General features: G+C 43.5%; 2 protein-coding genes across 4 annotated transcripts in view; one reads left to right on the top strand and one right to left on the bottom strand.

Moving 5' to 3' along the window:
* The window catches only part of mrrf (mitochondrial ribosome recycling factor), a 13,453-nt gene extending 6,592 nt beyond the window's left edge, over positions 1 to 6,861 (bottom strand). Inside the window, exons 1-4 of one of the 2 annotated variants that reach the window (XM_062555264.1) lie at positions 6,781 to 6,861; positions 3,699 to 3,881; positions 3,238 to 3,390; positions 159 to 277 (exon numbers count right to left, since the gene is read on the bottom strand). In XM_062555264.1, the coding sequence (XP_062411248.1) occupies positions 159 to 277; positions 3,238 to 3,390; positions 3,699 to 3,879 (453 nt within the window). In that variant the 5' untranslated portion in view covers positions 3,880 to 3,881; positions 6,781 to 6,861. Of the gene's footprint in view, positions 1 to 158; positions 278 to 3,237; positions 3,391 to 3,698; positions 3,882 to 6,341; positions 6,445 to 6,780 lie in introns of those variants that run through there. The other variant, XM_062555263.1, reaches the window with a different exon arrangement.
* On the top strand, positions 6,451 to 22,995 carry rbm18 (RNA binding motif protein 18). Of its 2 annotated transcripts, none has more exons than XM_062555266.1 (6): positions 6,451 to 6,664; positions 7,356 to 7,469; positions 14,170 to 14,296; positions 16,329 to 16,409; positions 18,546 to 18,634; positions 21,845 to 22,995. In XM_062555266.1, exons 2-6 carry the CDS (start codon positions 7,363 to 7,365, stop codon positions 22,005 to 22,007), a joined length of 567 nt encoding a protein of 188 aa, XP_062411250.1. In that variant the 5' UTR covers positions 6,451 to 6,664; positions 7,356 to 7,362; the 3' UTR covers positions 22,008 to 22,995. The 2 variants fall into 2 exon arrangements, with proteins under 2 accessions (XP_062411250.1, XP_062411249.1); XM_062555265.1 differs by having other exon boundaries at positions 16,329 to 16,415.

Below are 22,995 nucleotides of genomic sequence, written 5' to 3'. Positions count from 1 at the left end.
TGTGTTTGGGAACATACCGCAACGGAGACTTGACCATCATTTGTCCTTTTAGGTGGGCGACTGAGGGGCGTTAGAGATGGATGGATATGGGGCTCTTATGAGAAGCAAGGGCCCCCCCATCACACAGTGACCGTGGTGACATGGTGACCGGGCCTTACCTCAGGGAAGCCAGTCATGTTCACCACAATGAGCTGAGGGGACTTCATGGAGATCTGGCCGAGCTGGTTCAGAGGGAATTTGCCGTCTTTGGTTGTGACTGTAATGTGGTCCAAAGCACCTGAGAAAGGGATCATAAATAATAGAAATAAAAATAACAATAATTACAAGCAGCACGTTTGTTTTTACAATAATTACAAGCAGCAGCTTGTCGCTTTCATCAATTAAAAATACGACTTTCGGTTTCTCAGTTTTTATCCGTCACCGTCATCGTGTTTTTCACGATGACAAATTTAGCACAGTTAATTAAAGATCATGAGCTTCATTTCCACATCATTGTTCCATCAAACATAAAAATGCGCGTAAGAATGTGTGTCTCTGTGTGTGTGCGCGAGTGTGAGCGAGTGTGTGTGCGTGCATGTGTGCATGCGTGTGTACGCTTGATAACAGGGGGAAGTATTTGTGCTGCCTCCTCCTTTTCCTCCTTTCATCTGTGTGCCTTTCAAAATATCAAAGTCACTCACGCGCAAACATAAACAGCTCAGTCTCCCTGCCTGTGTGTTCAGTTTAGCTTTCCTCTAGCCCTGGCACTCCGGAGCCTCACACTCCTCTATAACCCCCCCCTCCCTGCCCTCTTTCTCTCCTCTCCTCTTTTTCCTCTTCATCCCTTTCTTCCTCACCCACCAGACGGAGAAACAGAGCCCAGCGACCAGTGTGTCTCCTCTCCTCGTCTGCTTCACCTCACACACTGCTGTTTCCTCCCGCCCTCCATCTTCTGCCTAACATCACTCTCTACATCCCCCTCTCATTGCCAGAGTGTGTGTGTGTGTATGTATGTGTGTGTGTGTGTGTGTGTGTGTGTGTGTGTGTGAAAGAGAAAAAGAGAGAAAGAGAGAGAGAAAGAAAGAGAGAGAAAGTGAGAGAGGGGGATGGAGGGGGATGAAGGGGGAAGGAGGGGAGGGTACTACAGTCTCCCATCACTCTTTCTGAGCTTTGATCTTTGTATTTAAAAGACTAATGTTACTAGAGAATAAATGGGCTTGGTGGTGGTGGTGGTGGTGGTGGTGGTGGTGCGGGGGGTTGAAATCATTCTCCCCTTATTCTGTTGCTCCCCTTTTCTTCTTGTGCACATGCAGGTGGATGGCTGCCAGCAGTCAAAACAGACGGCTACATACAACTCTTGGCAACGTCTGTGCTTTAAAGCTTTTGGTGTGATCGATCTCTGATCTAGCCTGATCGTTGCATGGAGTCTGCACATACAATATCAAGAACAAAACGTTCTTAGCAGGCTTTGAAGACTTGAAGAGCGATGGCAATGAAATCTGAAGAGATGCTGGAGGTAGCTAGCGAGCGAGCGGTGCAGTCACATAGTCTCTCTCAAACCACAGCGAAAAGGGGCTAAGATGTGCGTTACCCCTGCTAGGTCTAGAAAGAGCACGCTGCGGCTAAGCTTGTACTGTATGCTACCTACATCCTTTTTGTCTTTAACATCTGCTTACGTTTCCAAAAGAGGACGTGGTCTCCACTATCAGAGTAAAAAGGTAATCAAAATGCCCATTATCCTAAATGCGCTACTCTTGGTTTTCAACTTGCCCATCTGATAAAGGCTCAATCAAGACTCAATCCATAAAATATGGCCGTGTATATATTCAAATCGCATCTGCAATTTTAGAGGAAATTATATCCTCCAATGGACTCTCATCCCACTACACAATAGCCAGCACAATAAGGGCTTTTAGGACCTCATTGTGCAGAAGAATTGCTAACATGTGGACAGAGCAAACTGGTAAGCAAGCCACATGGGCAAATATATTCAACTCAGGACATATGTCTCTCTCTCTGCCTGGTACAAAGCATAATTCTACATTCCGTCTACATTCTACATCTTTTTTTCGCTGATTGTTGATTACAAAAGCATATCTACACAGACAAGGGGAATAAAAACGGCCTTACATCCAAACACTTTTTTCCCTTTCAACTTGAAATTATACTTGTGCGGATGGTCCATGCACAATCAAAATTGTGCATCCCTATGGCCTTGTGCACATTAACTCTGCTGGAAAAGGATATACAACAGCAGAGAAAGCATACTTAGGAGACACCCCAACACACGTCGATCTCAACATAACACAAAGCCCTGTCTACAAAAGTAGAGACAGAGAGGAATGTAAGGACACCCTAAAATACATATGAAATTGATAAACCGCAGATAAACATCATCTTGCACCAGCTAACCGGTCAGATTTTTTACAGTTACAGTTCTCTGGCAAGAAGAGCTAGAAAGAAAGTGTCAGACAGGAAAGGCAACAGCACTGAGGTTGCCAGAGTGGCAAGCCATAATCCCCCTATTCTCCGTGCCTAGACTGTGGGTCACCACGGTAATCCAAGCGATGCGGACGCCCCTTCCTCTCTGCAAAGGTGACTTTCCGCTGCCCTCTACAATAAACACACACATGGCGTAATGGAACCCAGATGAGTCGATTACTACACCGAGAGAGAGAGAGAAAAAAATGATGTCATTTAATTCCAACTTCTCTCCGAGTCCGAAAGCCCTGACAAGTCTAAGTCCTTCTGCTTCCATGGATAATTCTGCATCTGGACAGAAGAGAGAACTGGAGAAAGAGAGCGAGAGAGAGAGAGAGACAGAGAGAAAGAAAGAAAGAAAGAGAGAAAGAGAGAGAGATCTAAGAGGTGAAAGAGGAGAGGTGAAGAGGTGAACGAGTGTGTGGTTCCATGCTGTTTAATGATAGAAAGGATTCTGCTGCCACCGCTTCCTCAAAATGACCTCCAGAGTTGCCCTTGAAATTGGTCAGGTCCACTCAGGTGAAGGGTCGCAACCTGGATGTACTAAAGGAAATGGAACACACTATTTGGACTGACTTCTCCTACCACCATCAGTCCAGTGCTTCCTCTCCTTTACTCGGTTTTTATGCTGCCTATTTGAATTAAAGTAGAGATGTAGACACTTATTTGTGTGTGTGTTTACGTGTGTGTGTGTGTGTGTGTGTGTGTGTGTGTGTGTGTGTGTGTGTGTGTGTGTGTGTGTGTGTGTGTGTGTGTGTGTGTGTGTGTAATACTGACCTGGGGAGGTTCTAATGTTAAGGTTGCGGCTGAAATCATCCTTCAGGATCTCCAGGACATTTTCCATGTCCCCTTTCACCTCTTCCAGACTGATGATGTCCTCTACCAGAGCTGAGTTTATGTTCACCTTCGCTGCCTGGCCTTTAGCTTTCGCTAGCAGACAGACATACAACAAAAGAAAGAGAGATAGAAAGAAAGACCGAAAAAAGAAAGATACAGAAAGAAAAGAATAAAGAAATCATATCAAAGAAACTGGATAGATTAAAGGTGATACCCACATCCTTGTGTTTTTACTTTATCAAACAAAGAGGTTGGGTCAGTGCCTCTAATTCAACCTACAACACACAAAAGCATGGGAGAGAACAACCACCAGCGCTTCACCAAAGAATACACTTCTCTTTGGTTTTTATTTATTTCATTTTTTTTAAAGATCTAAAGCAGACAAAAGGTGCTCTACTCACCTTTGCTTTTCTTGGTGGCATAGAAGCACACTTGCGGTGGAGTATACACTTTGGGTTGCCTGAGGCAGCCACTCTGGAGTAGATGAGGGATGCGGGAACTAGCGGCCAGCTGCGGTCTCAGCTGTGTGGCCAACGCCTGGCTCAGTGCTGGCCGTAGCAGGCCTATCGTGTTTAACGCCATCCCTGCACATGGGAGAGAAACAGATTTCACCATAGAATTAGGCAATAGAGTGCAATAATTGAATAGTTATTCTATGAATTATCTATCTATGAATATGATCTATTCTATTGAATTATCACTAATTTTGCAGATATGCAGGTATAATAATTTCAAGGCATCCATTTAGACTACACCATGATTGGGCAGATATCTATAACAGGCCAGGTCAGTTGATCAGACAGACTGCATATCTGCTTTTACGATACCTCTCCTTTTTTATCAAAAAAATATATGGGTATATACCCATATACGCATATAGGTGCATCTACCAAATGAAGCGGGTTAATATTTATACATCTGATATATTTTTTTATTAATTAAAGATTAACTTTTTTTTAGATTAATTTGCCTTAACTAATCAGCTTCGGAATCATTTGGAATGGTTATTTGACTTATTTCGGGTTGAATCACTGCTGTCTCGCTTACCCCTGGTGCCTCTGAGCGGAAAAAACACACATGCAATTTGGTGCCACCGGGATGGTGGCACTGACAAACAGAAAGTCTCCAGCCTGTGTATGCGTGCATGTGTGTGTGTGTGTGTGTGTGTGTGTGTGTGTGTGTGTGTGTGTGTGTGTCCGATTGGCTCTGTGTAAATGAAAGAAAAGAAAAAAGAAAAAAATGTCTAGCCAAAATTGAATAATAGACATTTTAAATGCCCTGATTACAATACTGCCCCATTAGAGGCCTACTTCGAAATTGTTCTATGAAATTGAAATTGCTCTGACATCAGAATTGAGAGGATCAACTGATGCTCTACAAATCTGTCCAGCAGAGGGAGCTACTCATTTGAGCACAGCAGCATTTCCACAAGGAACAACAGGAAAAATACCTGTAGAATACACAACTGCCAAGATATCAAAATCTTATGAACATTTTATTCAGAAGGAGCAGCCCCACAGACTGATTGCCCCATGCCCCCAAAATGTATCATCGTCAAATATCATACAACACACATAAACTGTTGTTCAGCCTCTGTGAGCATGCTCATTGCCTCAAATTGACAGTCTACATTAACAGCTACATTTCTATTAATTTAACACAACAAGTGTCTACATAAGATGCACACAGCACACACAATGGCACTGGCATACGTGATAAGGCAGACGGTTCTCTCAATAATTCTGAACGTTATTGTTAAAATGTGTAGGTACTGTGTAAACATGTACTGTTTTGCTTTTTCAAGTGCTCTGCAATGATATACAAATCACTTCAATGATAAACAAGTCCTCTATGTACAGTAGAGGGGTAATACTGTAGGTGCTGGTGCATAGGGACACACTTTGCCCTACCGTACCTAGAATCCCATTTAAACCTGTGTGGGGTATCAGCTTAGTCAAAATATGACCTTGTTTTGTGTTTTCAGGAAGAGAGGGAATGAAAGCAATCCAACCACCTCTATTTTCACAGTTGCTAAGCTACACAGTGGTGTTTCAACTTCTTGAACCACAGAGAACAGAGTTGCCTTCATTTTATTTAACCAAAATGAAAACGGCGATATTTATCTCTAGATAATGCAGGTTTGGTGACAGATGAAATGTTGTGATTAAAGGCTATAATGTAAGCTGGTAGTCCAGGACTCCTGTCTACATATTCTAATGTTCTAATGCTGTGTAGGATGACTCACAGGTATGGGGGCAGGGCAGATGATGATGTTCTTGAGAAAAAATCCAAAAAGGCAGGGGGGGAGGCGTTTCACAGGTGGTCTATGGTGATACTGTATCTGCTTTTTGATTCTGTCATGCAATGAATGAGGCCAGCTGCTGTACCCACATTGTGCGACGGCCTCGTGAAAGAGCGTTGTTTGCGGTTCAAAGCGTAGAAATCCTTATCAGAAAAGACTAGGAAACATTGTGTTTTATATCGCAGTCTGTCATCAATTCTCAAAAGGCCAGTTTGGTCTAAGTATGGTGGCGGGCCCCCATGCACCACTAGAGAGCCTCCTTTGGCTCTTTGGTGGAGTTTTCTTTTGGTTTGCATGTGGTCATTTTGAAGGCAACACAGTTAAAAGTGACAGTAATGGTACATTAAATATTGCATTAATATTTGCCATGCACCACAACACTGCTAACGCTAATATGCATACCATAACAAATCCTTGGTCTCAATAACAGCAAATTCACGTTAGAATGTAACATTATGAAGATAGAACGGTTGCTCCAAGAAATAATTTGTAGAAAACAAGTTAATTTACTGTCAAGAATAACTGCTATACACACGTTAACCACATACCTAAGACTCAGACTGCCTGTCATGCCACAGGAAAGGTCGGGCTATAACCTGTCAAGCTAACTGCTAACGTCAGGATATAGCTAACCACACTATAACATGACAGAAGAGCGACATTCTGTTCCCTGCTTAAACGCATTTTGTGCCGTTGAAGCAGACCAGTGTGGCATTAAAACATCACTATTAATAGTACTTACTCGATTGCTGTTGTTGCTACACCAGCTCAAGTTCAAGGCATGGCATGATGTAAACTCGGTTTGAATACCAACGTCATCTTCAGCCGACGGTCTTTTTGACGACGTCATTTACACATGAGGAAAACGACATCCGTTAGCGTCTTTGTTGATGTGCTTGCTATGCTAAAATAGTTGATAAAGATAGCAGCTGGAAACAAGTGAAATATTCGTCCGGCAAGCTATTTTGAATGCCGTAATTATGTGTTAACGGCATAGTAGTATATCTAATCAGTCGGGTTGTCGCTGTTTGTTTTTCATCGGTAAACGACGTCCCACCACCGCTGGTAAGTTTGTATCAAGCAAGCTAATGATAGTAACATTAACCTAATAAACAAACGTTAATCTAACCCCGTTGTATCCATTGTTTCCCTAACCAACAGTTAAGTATTGGTAACCTCACCATAAATGTGTCAAAGTGACTTTGTAGCAGAAACATCATCCAAAACGATAGCTTTACATTAGCGTGTTAGCTGGTGTGGCTACTGAGATAAAAGAATGTCTGACAGTATGGAAATGTAACTGTCACTTTGTTGCAGGTTATGTTCCATTTTCTAGGTGGGGCGGGGTTACCTAGTTGCTGGCGTCCTAGTCAAGTATACCAAATCTAGAAATGACCATGTTTAGTGGTTTGTTGTCATACTACATAATCAACAGAGCCTTAAAAGACTTAAGTCTTAAAATATTGAAAGGACTAGCTTATATTGATGGGGAAGTAGTGACCTGATTTTTGTTTTTATTTTTATAAATATTTGTAAAGTGCATGTATGAATTGTGAAGTGTTCTTCCATGCCCCTTAATAGCAACACTTACTATTGAGAAGCTGCCTGTAGATAATTGTGTAACAAAAACCCTTAGGTCTCCACCGCCCACAGGGTACACACAGTGTTGCTAAATCACATGAAAACATCATAAGGATTATGTAGAGTTAAATATGTGACTATGCTAATTGGATTCTTCTTCTTTATCTTCCCCCAGGTGCCAGATGTCTGCATCAGCGGAGACACTGGAGAATGCCTCCATCCTGTCAGACAGTGCAGCGCATGAGGGACACCGTCTATGGATTGGAAATATCGACCCCAAAATCACAGAGTGAGTTTTGTTTGTCACAGCTAGCGGAACCCCCCTCAAAAAAAGAACTTCCAATCTCTGTGTGTGCGTCCCTAACGCTACCAACCCCCTGCTGCTCCCTGGCAGTCAGGCGTGTGGACCTGCCCGCATGATTGATGATGCGTGCACGCCACTCGCTGGAGAATGAGCAGACGACTAGAGGGCGTGTGAAAGAGAGGCAGTCAGGCGTGGAGATCTGTTCTGCCGAATGGCTGCCGTCATTTCTCACTCACCTGGTCTGTTTACTCTTTCAACCTGTAACTGCAGTTGAAGGTAGAGGAGGGGGAGATCTGTTACTGTGTCTGTGTGTCTGTGACTGACTGTGTGCGTGTGTGTGTGTGTATGGGGGGTTGGTAAAAAGAGAGAGGGCGAGAGAGAGAAATGGCACACGTTGATATTACCCTGTGTGGCTGGCGGTCTTCTGGAAAATGTACAGCTTGCCTGCACCGGCGTCTAGACAGGCGTTTCCTTCCCCTCTCTCTCTCTTTCTCTCTCTCTCTCTCTCTGCCTCTCTGTTTTTCTTTAAATAACCTGCTCGAACGAAAACAGCGGTGAATGCCCACAGGCTGGTGATTGGGAAGATTAATTAGTTCTTACGTTGGGAGTGTTTGTTGTAGCCAGCTCCCTCTTCAGAGTCCCCCCCCCCACACACACACACACACAAGAGTATGCACACACACACACATACACACACACATACACACACACACACGCACACACACACACACACACACACACACACACACACACACACACACACACACACACACACACACACACACACACACACACACACACACACACACACCGTAACCCCTCTCCTCCTCATACCGAGTTCCACACAGCACAGCACAGCACACACTCTCTTGGTAATGAGGTCAGCATTCACCTACAGGCACCACATTTCTTTCTTTTCCTTTCTTGTCTTTTTCCCTCCGAAAAAATTCCAATTAAGTGAATAATTGAGAGCTGGTAATTGCTGCTGCACGAGGTAGAAATGCTTTTGTTATTTCTCCAGTGCGGTAAAAAAAAATTGTGGGGTTGGCCAGTGGGGAGATTGATGGTGCTGGAGAAGAGAATGGGATGGAGGTGAGAGTTACTGCTGGCTTGTGAATTGACAGCAATGGATCATTGCTTTCTTCCAAGGAGCAAACCGCTGGAAACACCATATCCCTGGGGGGAGGGGTGGGGGGCTGGGGGGCTGGCGGGCTGTGTTCAGATGTATGAAAACCTGCAGATTGTATTAAAATCGCGTGGACTTGCTGGTATGAATTTTACTCAGAAGTGTAATGAACACCGTCTAGTGTTATTTGGTTCTTTCAGAATGGAGCTTTTTCTCCTTGCGGATTAATTCATCCACCTTACTGATTAAGTTGTTTCTCCAGCTCTCCTTCATCACACTTGACTACTTTGGGCATCCTCTTCCATGCAAGATGTTCCGTCCAGTTTCTCAGCATCTACAGTATGGGCAGTGTGTGATGTGTGTGTGTGTGTCATTGCATAGTGAAAAAGCACAGCACAGTGCACAGATACCTCCCAGAGTGAGTCATCCTTCCAAACCAATGACATTTTATTCCCCCGTGTTCCAATACTGCCTTTCACTGGATCGAGCCGTCACAGAGCGAGTTTCTGCTCCGTTTCCAAACAGTGGTTTAAAAAAGGAAAGGCCCGCTGTGCCAATGGCAATATTCTAATGCTGTGCAGGTGTGGGCACCTGTTTCCAGCCATACCGACGCGTGTCAGTCAAGCTCTGGAAAGTTCACCTTCGAGCTGTTGACCATCCCTGTCAGTGACATCATCGTATCCAGGTGTGCCAGTGTGCACCATCCCTGAAGTCAAGGTCAATGCCTCTTTCCATGCTCGGTGTTTTGTTTTCTTTTTTTTCTTTTTGTCAAAATATCTGTGTCTGTCGACACCCAAGTGTGAGCAGCTTGTTGATTCTTTTCTCTTTTTTTTTCCGTTCATCTTGAACTTGCTGACATCCTCAGGGAGACTCGAAACAATTAAATGATCCCTCTCCCATGGATGCGTTCCCACACACACACACACACACAGACTACGCACAGCCTGCGACTACAGCCTGGGGTGGCCCGGCCCAGCCCAACCCAGCCCTTATGAAATACGGGGAGAGGGTGCTGCTGCTGTCGTAATAACAGGCTGACACGTTGACCTGTCCAGGGCCCCCTGGGGGCCATTCGGGGCCGGTGATGAATCTAGCATGTGCCGGCAGGTTGTTTGTGCTCAAGCTGGAGGGGGGGTGGGGAGGGAGGGATGGAGCCACAACACAGCATTGTCTGCTCACAACAGGCCCTGGAGGTGGAGGAGGGATGGGAGGACACGTCCGGGGGAAAAGGTAGTGCTAGAAGGAAAGACCCAAGACATTTTTTGGACGCCTGCCCTCGCTGACCCGTGCTGTGTGTGTGTGTGTGTGTGTGTCACTGTTGCATGCGTCTGTGGCTTGGCCGCGTGCCGTTTGACTTGGCGTACACGCCTGGATGCCATCTCGCTTGCGTGGACTATCCAGTGAATTGTTGTAGTTTGTGGCGATCGGAGTTCGATACCCTGGAATCGATACCTGGTGAAAAGCCTGTCTTGCAGAGCATCTGCAGGTGCATCAGTGGTACTCGTGCGACCTGAGCGATATGTCTTTTCTTGGCCGTGAAACAAGCCTATAAATTCACATGAAGCCAAAGAGATCTTTCTTTCCTTGTTTTCAGACCACCCCCTCTTCCTCCTCCTCCTCCTCCTCCTCCTCCTCCTCCTCCTCCTCCTCCTCCTCCTCCTCCTGCCTGTAGCAGTCTTTATGGTCCCCTGGAGAAGTGCATTGTGGGGTCTGTTTAAAGCCAGCAGTTGTCCTCTCTCTGTATCAGGCACTATCAATTCCTCAATCTGCTGCAGTTTCAGGAAGACCCCAGAGCCTGGGCCCAGAGAAAGGGTGGAGGCTGGGAAAGAGAGAACTGCTCCCGAGGAGCAGGGACTCCAGGGAGAGGAGGGGAAGGCATTAATGCTGCATTGAGAACCCCCAGTTCTAGCAGCGGGTCAAACCTTTTCCCGAATTAAAAATAACCCCTAACCGGTGCAAAACAATAAAGCAATGCCAGGCATCCCTGCAGCTTCTCTCTCGCTCTCCTGCTCGCTCTTACACACACGCACGCACACACACGCACACACACGCACACACACGCACACACACACACACACACACACACACACACACACACACACACACGTACACACACACACACTCACTCACGGTCTGGGCCACAAGTCACTGTGAAACAAACAAAAGGAATCCATGCTATTGTCAAGCCCTTTCCATTTTAGGAGTAGCCATAAAAGTATTGGAAAGATTTAGTCTCTCCTGATGTGAATTTGTCAGTGGTTGTCATTGCCAATGGCAACCCTGAAATATTCCATTCACTTTAAAAAGCTTTATTACACCGTGTGTGTGTGTGTGTGTGTGTGTGTGTGTGTTTGGGGGGGGTGGGGTGGTATTGCCAAATGCTTCATTCAAGCATTTCATTCATGTGGTCATTGAAAGATATTTTAGCAATGCTGTGACCTTTCTCCAAATAAGCTAGAAAACTAGAAAAATGTTTTGATTGTGTAGTAAGATATTTTACATGGGCACTGCTGTGTCAAGCAAGCAAAGTGCCGATTGCTTACTGTTAGTTTAGAATTCTGTGGTTCGGCATTGCCAATTAGTTTTCTAAAACTGACACATCTTCTCGATCTCAGATTGCAAATATACAATGTGATGGCACGGTGAGCAGAGCGCCGTGAGAACTGAGAGCGTTGTGGGAGATGGGCCCTTTTTCAGGGTTTTACCACAGCCTTGGCAAGACCTCTGATCTTGCACTGTGTTTGGCACTGCAGCATTAGCAAATGCTCCAGACATATTTTAGATGATTGCCCATTTTCAAAATGCAACATCACTAACTCTACATATTTTTCACAGTACTCATTACCACATCAAGACACACAGCAATCAGAAAGACACCGTAGTTCAACAGGATTTGTAGAGGTTATTTATTTATTTGGTTTGGTTGTTTATTCATTTATTTATTTATCATGAGCCTCACATATATACAGAGGTCTTGGTGTGTGTGTGTGAGTGCATGGAAACAAAACAACAGTGGAGTGTTTTCAATCAATGGGAAAGCAGTTTCACTGAAAATGAGCAAAACTGCAACTCCTTATTATTATTAGTATCATCATTATTATCATTATTATTATTGGAAAAAAATGCATGCTTCGACATTTGTCGCGTCAGCCCTGGGGCTTAACAGCAGACACATCTCAATTAATTTCTTTGAGGTTTTCCTGCAAGTGAGCTTGTGCAAACGATTTGTCAAACTCAGAGTATGACGCAAATCACTCGTTTCACTAGGGACTGTGCTTCGGATGATCTGCTCTTAATGCTGTTGCATGTTATACTCAACTCCTCTAATGTCAAAGCGATGGGTGATTTGCCAGACGCTGTCAGTGCAAGGGAGTCACTATTTTTCTTGGCATTATGAAGATGAGTCGATGGCATGGCAGTTTAAAGCTGCGTTTCTTAACCTGCCTGTTCCAGGCTCGTGAGTTATTAGTGCATTAGTGTCTTTGGAGCGGAGCTGTGGTGGACAAGCAGGAGCAGGGCTTGGACGGCTGCTGGAGCGGAGAGAGAGAGGGCTCCGTCTTCCTACGCACCGGCTGCATGCTAGGTTGCTCGCGAATGCCGGCCGCGGACACGGGCCTCTGCAGCTCCATCTGCCGCTTCATGTTCGGGGCCGTTCCCCCACTCTCCGAGGCACGAGAGAAACGAGCGAAGGAAGGAGCGAGAGAGCGAGCGAGAGGTGGTGCATGTGAGAAGGGAGGAACAGAAACATTCTTTGCCATTGACCTCATCCCATTAAGTGCTGCAGATGCGTGAATCTTCTCTGTTGAATGAAAGACGTGACCGTGTGTAAGGTCCTAGAAGGCTATGAGGCTGTATTTAATGAATGTGCAGACCCTGGTGAATGCATTATCAAGGCTGATACAAGTTTCAGGATTTGTGTAAAACATGTAGTCATGTGGGCCTAACCATAGTGGAGGAATCTCATGATATGTTCACAGGATGCATATGTAGGCCTATGTGTTCATTTTAGGTCCATGCTATGTGTGCATATTAAATAAGAAAAAAGTTCTTGGTAAGTAAAAAAAAATTGGTAGAATAGCTGTTTAATGAGTCACTGATCATGGCATGGCTGTATGCAAAATGCAATCACCAGCCAGGGAGTTTATGATTCAAAAGGAAAATAATTAGATTAACATTTGAAAGGGAAGACTGTCCTTGCAATCAGAATTCAATGCGCCATTTTCAGATGGGAGGGGGGCTGCAGAATACATCAGACTTGTTTGTAAGATGCATGCTGCCTCTTGATGTGACAATAGATTTACTGTGTTTTAATTTCAGTGACAAAAGCCTACTGATAGTACGGATGCAGGTCTTAGAATTGTTTTCTTTGTTGAAAAAAAAAAATCTTTAGCGTGCAGGATAGACCTAACACAGTGCACATCTTTGCGCTAGATTGTGTGATGTGTTCAGAATGGTTGAATATTCTTATGTTGAGGCAAGTAATGATCCCCCACACCCAGACAGACAAAAAAAATGTCACATATTTCTAACAGTATCAGGACTCTCTCCTAGATGACAGGTTAGCTTTACACACCCACTTCTATGGAGTGTAACTGCTACTCCACGGCGCTGTTGCACTCCACTGGGCACGGTGGCTGATAAATGCTATCCTTTTCTCCTGATACCCAAGCCCTTTGCAGCCCCGGTGATTACCGCCGAACACTCACAGTCCACAGTGGCCTTCCTCAGCGCTTAAAACTATATAGTTCACATTTGAGGGAAGGTGTTCCACGGCGAAATTATATGGTGTGTGTGTGTCGTTGGAAACATGGATACTAATTCAAATGCAAAAGCTGCTGAAGAGATCTGAACAGTGTGTGCCGTGCTACAGGCTCCCCTGCTGTGTGCCGGAGAAACATTTTACGTACATGCAGGCACGCTGCCGTCCCAGACATGTTTATGAACTTAGACCCTCCAAAAAAAAACCACCCATTTCTGGTTTCCACAGCTTTGACTGCTGGGTGAAAGGCGGCGTACACACGATTTCCCACGACTCCCATTGGCTAACCGGTGGCTCTCGTTTGAACTGTGGAGGTGCTCGTGCAGTTGTAAATGTTCTTTTCTTGAATTAAGCTCTGGGGGAAATTCTTGCTTCCTCTTTTTTATTTTCTCATTGTCCCCGCGCTGTATCCTCTGCATTGTGTGAATAAAAGATTTACTGCGTCTAAAAAGGTGTAAAGAGACCTGTCCTTCTAATTACCCGTCAGCTGACAGACCACCGTGATAATGATATTATCAGACAATATGACCTCCAGGGAGTGCCCAGTGTCGGGATTTATATTTTGAAAGATTGCTCATGATCTCATTGTGTCTCAGATGTAAATGAACACTTCCTCTCGCCGGCTTCAAGATGGCTCTCGTCTGAAACGCGGAAACGAACAAGGCTTTCACATGTCGAACACGACGGTTTGAGTGTTTGTGAAGACTTTTCTGCTCGGCAAAAGGAATGGCCCGTGTAAGACATATACAGTAGCACATGGCTCTTGTCTTGTCTAATGAGGAGCGCTTGTGTCTGTGCAGGTACCACCTGGTGAAGCTGCTGGAGAAGTTTGGCAAGGTGAAGCAGTTTGATTTCCTCTTCCACAAGTCGGGGCCCATGGAGGGCCAGCCTCGGGGTTACTGCTTCGTCAACTTTCACACAAAAGAGGCAAGTCGCTACATTACACTGCATCATGTTTCCCAATAATTGTCACCGCAGCACTGTAATTTCCCAACAACTACCTCTGCAGTACAATATTTGCCAACAATTTTCCATCGTTGGATGAGATTTTGAGTTGTTATCAACAGGTCATCTGTTATACTGATAAGAAATGTTGAATGTGTTTGATAAGTGGACATTGCAGATGAAGAAAACACAGATAGGAGATGAGGTCAGGTCATTATTTGCGGTCAGCTTTATATTTCTTGGAAGATAATAGAAATGAGGACTGGTACCAGACTTCACCGGTGTTGACCAGGACTTTGCTGAAGAAGCTCTAGAGGTCTCAGCATAGAGTTGTTACTGTTAATATCATGAATGTGTTTAGTGACACTGGTATGTACGTAGCCTATTTACTATTTACAGTGTGTGTCCATATATACTACATATATACACACATACACCAAACTGTATTAACAGTGTGTGTGTGTGTGTGTGTTAGGGGTGTCACGATACCAAAAAATCAGTAGTCGGTGCCAATACCAGCAAAATTACACGATTCTCGATGCCAAATTCGATACTATCGTTTAAAAAAAGGATTTTCTAAAATCCCATGTACTGAATTTCTTTAAATATTTGCAGAATACTGAAATATAATTTCTACAGTGCATAACAGAATACAGTATCCAATTGCAAGCATATCACATAGGCTTACACATAATTAATTCAATCACGTTTCTAATGGATTGTAGCCTACTGTATAAAAACCAACAACTTGCATCGCCTTTTTATCGCTCTGCTTTCATATAATGTGAATGATTTTTTTTACAAGATGCAAAGTCTTTATTTGAAACACACACACATTCTGTAACTATTTATACATTCTATATACTGAAATTTCTGATCTTCATAACAGCAAACTTTATGCAGATTATAGCCAACTATTCATATTACAACTCCACCTCTTAAATTCAGCCGTCTGGTTGAAGCCTCAAAATATTGTAAACAAAGTAGCAGGCTAATCTTATCATAGGCTACTCTACTGGTTGGACTGTTCAGTTTCCCCACATGTGTTTAAGTTTCAAGGTAAGCTACTTTTTCTCCTTGGGACAGGCCCTTTTAAGTCTTGGAGTTGAAAAACATTGGTATTGAGATGGTCAGTCAACTTGAATGGAAGTTTTAATCAAATGTCTGCGGCATAGCCTGCTAATGATGCTAACCGGATTTTAAACAGCAATTTAGCTAGTCGTCTTCTGTGCGTCATTGCGTTCACGATTGTGAATGTTTTATTTGGATTAAATGTGCATGTCGTGGGCGGGTGTCCATTGACCACGCACGAGAGCGGGCCAAGGAGAGTGAGTTTACTTCTACTGTTTGGTAAAGTTGCACGCATAGTCTACAAACGATGTGGAAGAAGAACTATCCACCCGGGCAGCGTCAGGTGCATCAGTACGACCACGCTTCCAGGAATGATTGGTTGGTTTTCATGGAGACAGACGCTGTGTGCACGGAGGGGACTGTGTGTGTGTGTGTATGCATGAGAGACAGACGCGTGAGTGACAGAGAGGGAGAGCAGGGAAAGGAAATGCAGCTTAACGAATGTTGCGTGTTTTTCAATAGCGTTGAAAAATAGATAAATAAATAAAATAAAAAGTAACGAAACCATATGTGGCGGCCGGTGCTGAATCTGTGGTGCATCGCCTCAAATTAGTCTATGTGTGCGAAACACTGTATTGCCCCCATCAGTTCCGGAAGAGTCGCAGCACCGATGCTTATGCTGGCGTCGGTGCTTACGGTGCTTCGAAAAAATGGGCATCGCCGGTGTTTTTTAATTTTGGAATCGAGAGGTATCGCAAGTATCGGTTCTCGTGACATCCCTAGTGTGTGTGTGTATCTATATGCTCACATGCTTCCAAGCAATATATCACATATGCGTATGATACCAAGCAAAGCTGAGAGTCTTTGAATCCACGCAATGCTGTGTGATGGTGGTGGGGGCCTGAAGTGTTGAGGTGACCTTTGCCCTTTTGCTCCGCCACAGGAGGCTGAGCGTGCCATTCAGTGTCTCAACGGGAAGCTGGCTCTTTCCAAGAAGCTTGTAGTGCGTTGGGCCCACGCACAGGTAAAGGTAAATATCACGCAACATAAAGGACACATCAAATTGCTGGATCCAAGGGTTTTGCTTTTGCGTCATTACCAAGCCAGTGCAAGTGTGTTCTTGTTTAAGTGCAGAACCCTTGCAAATCCATACAGCGGGTCACATACAGTTTATGACTGATATTATGACTTTTGGTATGACTTCTGTACTTGTGTTAATGGGTTTTATGTAGTAAACCATTTTAAGTTCACTACTCTACATCAAAGCAATACGCAAATCTGTTATTCTAGTTTTATGGAGGAATGTCTATAAGTGATCTGCTGTCGTCATGCAAAGAAAAGCCACTGAAAGTTTTGTTTTGTTACCGTTTCTGTAAAAAAATGAAGGACTTATCACCTCACACTTTTTATTGGTTACTGGACCAATTTGTTTTCTTAATCTGGAGGCGGCTCTTGAAATTATTGGGATTTTTTTTTTTATTCCTCCCGTGTTTATTTTGCTTGGAATTCCCCTTAAACAGTAAGTCAAACCTCTTTCCACCTACCGCCTCCAACCCACCCCACCCCCCACCCTCCACCCTCCACCCTCCACCCTCCTGCCTCAGTGTGAAGCTCTAGTGTATACGTAAGGGCAGGGGTGGAGGGGAGAGTGCGGGTGGAGGGGAGCTGGAGTATGACAGTAGCTGCAGGATGGTGCTTGCATGGGAGGTGAGGCTGCGGCGACCCTGGCCCCCCAACAATAGGCAGCTGCCGTTTGCGAGCGAGGAAATCCTGTATGGGCCCGAATCACGCCCTCTCCTCTGCGCCCTCTCTCCCCCTGTCTGAGGGGAAAGGGACAGCCAGGCCTCAGGTCAAGGTTAACAGTGCAGACTTGTTGACAACAACAAGCTGCAGACGAGTTTAGAGGCCCTACACGCGGACGGTGAACGAGCACTTATAGCGTCCGCAGCCAAGAGCGGGTGGTCAGTTCTGTGGGTGTTACGTTACACTGTTGTGAACGTGTGCACCTTCGCGTAAATGTTTTGGAGCATATATTCCCATGTGTATTGTTTTTTTTCTTTCTTTTTCGCTTCGCACTGATAAGAAAATCTAAGCATCCGAAACTGAGAATACTAACTGCCGGTGCACTCATGCGTAGCAGTCAAACGACACTGATAACTATCTAGACTCTCATTATCTTTCATTACAAACTGCTGAGCTGCCTCTTTCAGTGCATGTTTAGTGTTACTGTCAGTGGAGGAGATCCCCATGGAAAGGAAACAATGAAATGACACGTGCCTGACATGTCTTGGCTATTCTCTACATTGAATAGTCACTGCAGGGCTGAATGGGGCTTCACATTGGGAGATAGAAGCCTATGATGTGGAGGTGGTCTCACAATTGCAGCGGCATACGGTGTTATTTTAAACACAAATTGAATGGCATGTTGGGTTATGAGGTGCAATCAGGCAGCTCCTCATACAAAAGCTATCCAGTTATGTTTAAAACAATAAATGAACAGATTCGCTGCCTTTGTAGTTGAACTCTAAAATAAACCCTTTCTGAGAGGAGAGGAGGGGAGGGGTTGGGGGGGGGGGTGTCACTGTCTATGAACATGTTTGTTTGGGGTATCTCTTGTGGTGTGAGTTGAGAGGGCGCCCTGGCCGTCTCCACACAGGCACCTCTGAGCAGCAGAACTGAGTTGTTCCTTCTTCTGTTCTCCACAGGTTCTCAGGAGTTCTCGCTGGCGGTGTCATTGCCCTGTTGGGAGGACTGGAGCGTGTCAGTGGGGGCCGTTTTAAAGAGAGCTCCATTTATTGTGCCGTTCAGCCTTTTCCCACAGTGCCTCTATTCTGGCCCTGCGTCTGTAAGATGGCTGGATGAAAAACAACCAACCAGACAAAAAAAAAAAAAAAGAAAGAAAAAAGAAACACAAAGCTCCATTCCTCCCTCCTGGTCTCTGTGACCATTTAACTGGTCAGCCTCAGAGTTATGGGAGGAAGTTCGAGTTCAGTGCTTTTTTACAGTTGTGTGCCCATGTGACTGTCCCCTTCAGGTTGTGCCTCACGTCTGTCTTGTGTTTCCCCCTCTTTCTTCTTCTCTCCGTTTCTTTTTATTTTTGTTTCATTTGTTTGTTTGTTTGTTTGTTTGTCTGTTTTGTCTGTATGGCTTTTGTTTTCAGAGGTTTGAGCCCTTCAGAGGAGATAAAAACATGCCGGCGAGCCTGGAGCCATCGTGTAGCGTCCCAGAGGAGGTGTCCACCAACCTGAGGTTTGTCTCACCCCATCCACTTACACCATCCTAATTGTATATTTCACAAGCATCCGCGGTTTACAGTGCTCATGTCACTGACCCGACAAAAGGGGGGACGCTCATGTTACTTGCGCCCGCTGAGATTTGTGTCCAGGCATGGCCTCAGGCTTTAACATTATCATGCTATGAGCCTGTACCTGTGAGTACAGTACACCGCTCTCAGTGTGTAAGAGTACTGGGAGCCATGACATATTTTACCTGTTAGTTGAAATCATTTCTAATAAGAAATCTATATAATCTACACAGTTAGGATCAATCTGAGCTACAGTAGACAGTTGTTTTCTTTTTCCTCTTAATTCCACCGTCACTTTGTATTCCCCTTCCACACTCAGGCAGGGTTATGAGTGACTTTATTAAACTAATTCACATACAGTTTCCCATTCAATTTGGCTTTAGTTGTTATGTTAAGCAGAATGTTCCCTTTTATTTTTCCCCAATATTGGATAATCTCAAAATCATGGACTAGGGGGGGGGGAAACAAAAGATGTAGAATTCACATTAGATTTTTCAATTGCACTAGCCTGCTATTTCTCTCTATTTTAAGAGTGGTAACGGCAGACATGGTTGACAAATTTGACACTATGTTGAAATTGGTAAGAGCTGTATTAAAGAGACTGAAAGATTTAGCCTAAACGAATTGTAATTAGTTGAGGATATGGTGTCAGGCCCCTCCAATTACCATAGCTGCGCGTTCCATTTTATAAATAAACCACAGATGTGTTAACTGCGTAAATATCCTACAGTTCCTCAAGAGAGCATCAGGTTGTTAGTCAGATTAAATTTGGAAAGGTATCCAATTCAGCCTTTTTGTTTGCCTGCCAAGAACAGTGGTATTGTCTTACTTTGTTACGCTTAAAAAGGAGAGTATTTCTGATCTTTTCTTGGCAGTAGGTCTGACTGTATGATTATATACTTTTTTTCTCCTGGGATGGTGGTATCCAGAGCTGTTATATTGATATGAAGCACATATCGTGCCCAGAAGTGGTAGTACATGCAGACGTCACCTGAGGGCGAATTCGTTGTTGGCAAAGGTGTGGTGGAACAGCAGTAACAGCGCTGCCCAAGATATGGTTGGCACAGGTTTGATACCCGCTTGATGCCCAAATGTTGTGACTCCGTCACTTTATTTTTTATTTTTTTAAAGCTTTTGCTGAATCCCACCTTTGAATCTTTGAGACCTTAAACCCGGGCACTGAATGCGGGTTTAAAACTTAATGCTGCTAAAATTCTATTGTCACTTGTGTCCAGAAGGACATGGCATTAATATCCTAGGTCCTCTTAATCAGTTCAAATATGAATCACATGTGACTTGACTGGTATATTTGTGCCATCACAGGCTGAATGACGTGATTGGGTCAGACCTGTTAATAGTGAAGTAAACAAGAGTTGTATGTTAATCCTTACAATTTGAATTTGTGAAGGCATATATTAAACTGGCGAAGCTCAGACGTTATTCAGCTGCCTACTGACAAGTTGCAAATCAAAATCTATACAAACCCATCTTTATTAACAATGTATGTCAGTTCAATATTGACATGGCACAATAAGCATACACACGTCATGGTAGATATCTGCATTTGTAAAATAATCTAGCTGAAAAGATGTGTGAAGGCCAACATTTTCCTCAGTCCATATCCATATCAAATGGGCTGAGACTGGCATTGTAAGACCCACCCAAAGTGAAGACTGATTAGTTAATGAACCTCTCACGAACATCTTCAGTACTACCGCCCTCTTTGCAATATGGTTGTCTGGAAACCTGCCTCAACACATCTGTTTGATAGGTATTTTCTTTGATGAGTAATTCATTTCTAGCTTCAAATAGAGATTTTGACAAGTGCTTCTTATTAACACTGTGACTGCAATTGACAACAATACCTGCTACAACTTATCAGTAGGTTAAAACTGACGCCAATATGAATGCTTGGCCGACACAAGCCAGTTATCCCTCACCTAGTATTTAGCAATTGCAGAGTTGGTCTTTGTGCATTGTGCCAATTGAAAAGAAAAATGAATATGATTCATGTGGGATGGTTCAATACAAATGTTGCTGATGACGAGAAAGGAAATAGGTAGGAGGGTTCAATACCACTATACAACAAATTGAACTCTTTGCTGGCTCGAGAAAGGAAAGAGGTTTTCTGTTGATTATTCAAACTCACACATCAGAGGCCGAATATTGTTGACATATTTAGCTTGGGGAACCTGTGTCCAAACGTAGTGATCTTAGTAAAAGAAGTAAAAAGGAACAGTATGTTATTAGCTACTTCATCAGTACTGCTCTCACATGAAAGCCCATCTGTTTAGTCTGTGAACACTTAAATAACGTTGACATTTACAAAGGTCATTCTTGTCTCTTGTTTATCCGGGTTGGTAGCCTTTGGTTTCTTGGTTCTGGGTCTATAGGTCTCTTCACTCTGCAATTGAATAGAATGACATTAAAAAGTCTCCAGTTAATTTGGCTTCAAACGTGTTGGATCGAATCTCAAATCCTCCATGCTTATATGACACATCCCAAATCTTTCACAAGTAACACACCACAAGTAACTCTTGAATTTCCCCTTGGGGATCAATAAAGTATCTATCTATCTATCTATAACAAAATAAATAAATAAATAAATAAATACAGTAAAATAAAATCTGACTGCAGGGGAGGAATAGCTTTTCATCATGTGTTATTGGGAAATATGAGTGGGTAACCACTGACCACAGCATCGGACTAATATGAGCGGATTGCTACATGCAGTCAGTCAGATAGTCAGCAGTTAGCAAGCACAGTGTTTGAGGTGCTCGTGTTGAGGCAGAGACAGGCCATCTACTGTGAAATAGAAACAAGCCGTTCAGGTGAAGCTGCTGGTTATTGTCATGGTTTCACTGTAAAGAAAAATAAAGCACAAAGTGAGCTCTTACAAACAACACTATGTGACTCAAAAATGTATTTAAAAAAAATAGATTGATTTGTTATGGTTATTATTATTATTATTATTATTATTATATTATATTGGAAAGTAATTGAAAGCAGTAGTCAAACTTAAGAAACTACTATATGTATTTTTTGAGAATGTTAAGTAAACATTGTGTTGAAATTCACTGTTAAAATGTGCCATTTTGTCTGGTATTTATAGTTCTGTGCATGAATTGTAACACACAAAATATAATCTTTTAAAGCTTGAATGCAAAGATCCGGGCCATCGAGGCCAAGCTTCAGATGATGGACGAGAACCCCGATGAAGAGTATGCAGGACCCTCCCCGTACCTCTATAACAAGCCTCCAGAGAATAATAAACGGCACCAGCCCTACAACAAACCTCACCGCAAATTCAAGAGATGACCCAACTCTAAAATGCACACACACATACAGATACAGACACACACACACATACACACACAGCTCTTCCCAACCTGCTACTGATAGGATGACTACCCCTTCACTCACTCACACACACACGCACACACACACACACACACACACACACACACACTGACACGGTACCACTGTATTCCACAATGCTGAGATGTTTTCAATTCAGACTGTAGTCTAAGTAGCCTAGTAGCGGAAAGGTCTTGAGCTCTTTTACATCCTGTGATCTTTATAAGAGGAGGCTGTGCAGTGTATTCCTGTCCTGCTGTAAATATGTGTGTTCTTAACCGAGGTAGCATACATGTGTTCTTTTTTTTTTTCAATTTTAAGAGTTAGGTTTGGGTTTGAATTAAATGATTTTAAATGCATATATCTCTTGTAGCTCTTATGTTTATCTAAGGGTGTTTTTGTAATGTATGCTCATTTTTAAGCAATGTTATTATGTTAAACATACATGTATACACTCAAGTACATCCTTTTTGTCTCCAGATGTGGTGCATAGCCTTTTTTAATGTTTGCCTTAATAAGATTACATTTGAATTGTGAATTAGTGACTAGACAGAATTACTTTATGTTGCTCAATATGGATATGGCTGAATTTAAAGTAAGCAAGTACTGTGCACAATTTCTCCAGACAACTTAGTCTACTTACAGGGCACATAGTTGGTTCTCCTATCCGGATTTGAAATCGAAACACCTTTCCTCCGTCAAAACTCACCTGCTGGATTTAAGGGCTTAAACACAATCTAGTCCGTTTGGAGATTGTTGATGGCGTTGCCACTCTTCGATAAGGGTCTGCAATTCTTGCATACCACAATTTGTTTTGTTTTTTTTTTTGCTTTTGTTTGGTTTTTTTTCTGGAAAATTGACACCTACACTTTTTATAGGAACATACATTTTTCGTTATGGCAAATGCTCTTATAGGCTAAAATAACAATAAAACAAAATTTTGACGATC

The sequence above is a fragment of the Sardina pilchardus genome, chromosome 14 (assembly GCF_963854185.1).
Source record: "Sardina pilchardus chromosome 14, fSarPil1.1, whole genome shotgun sequence".
Lineage (NCBI taxonomy): Eukaryota > Metazoa > Chordata > Actinopteri > Clupeiformes > Clupeidae > Sardina > Sardina pilchardus.
The sequence above is the reverse complement of the archived record's forward strand: the minus strand, read 5'-3'. Positions and strand labels throughout refer to the sequence as shown.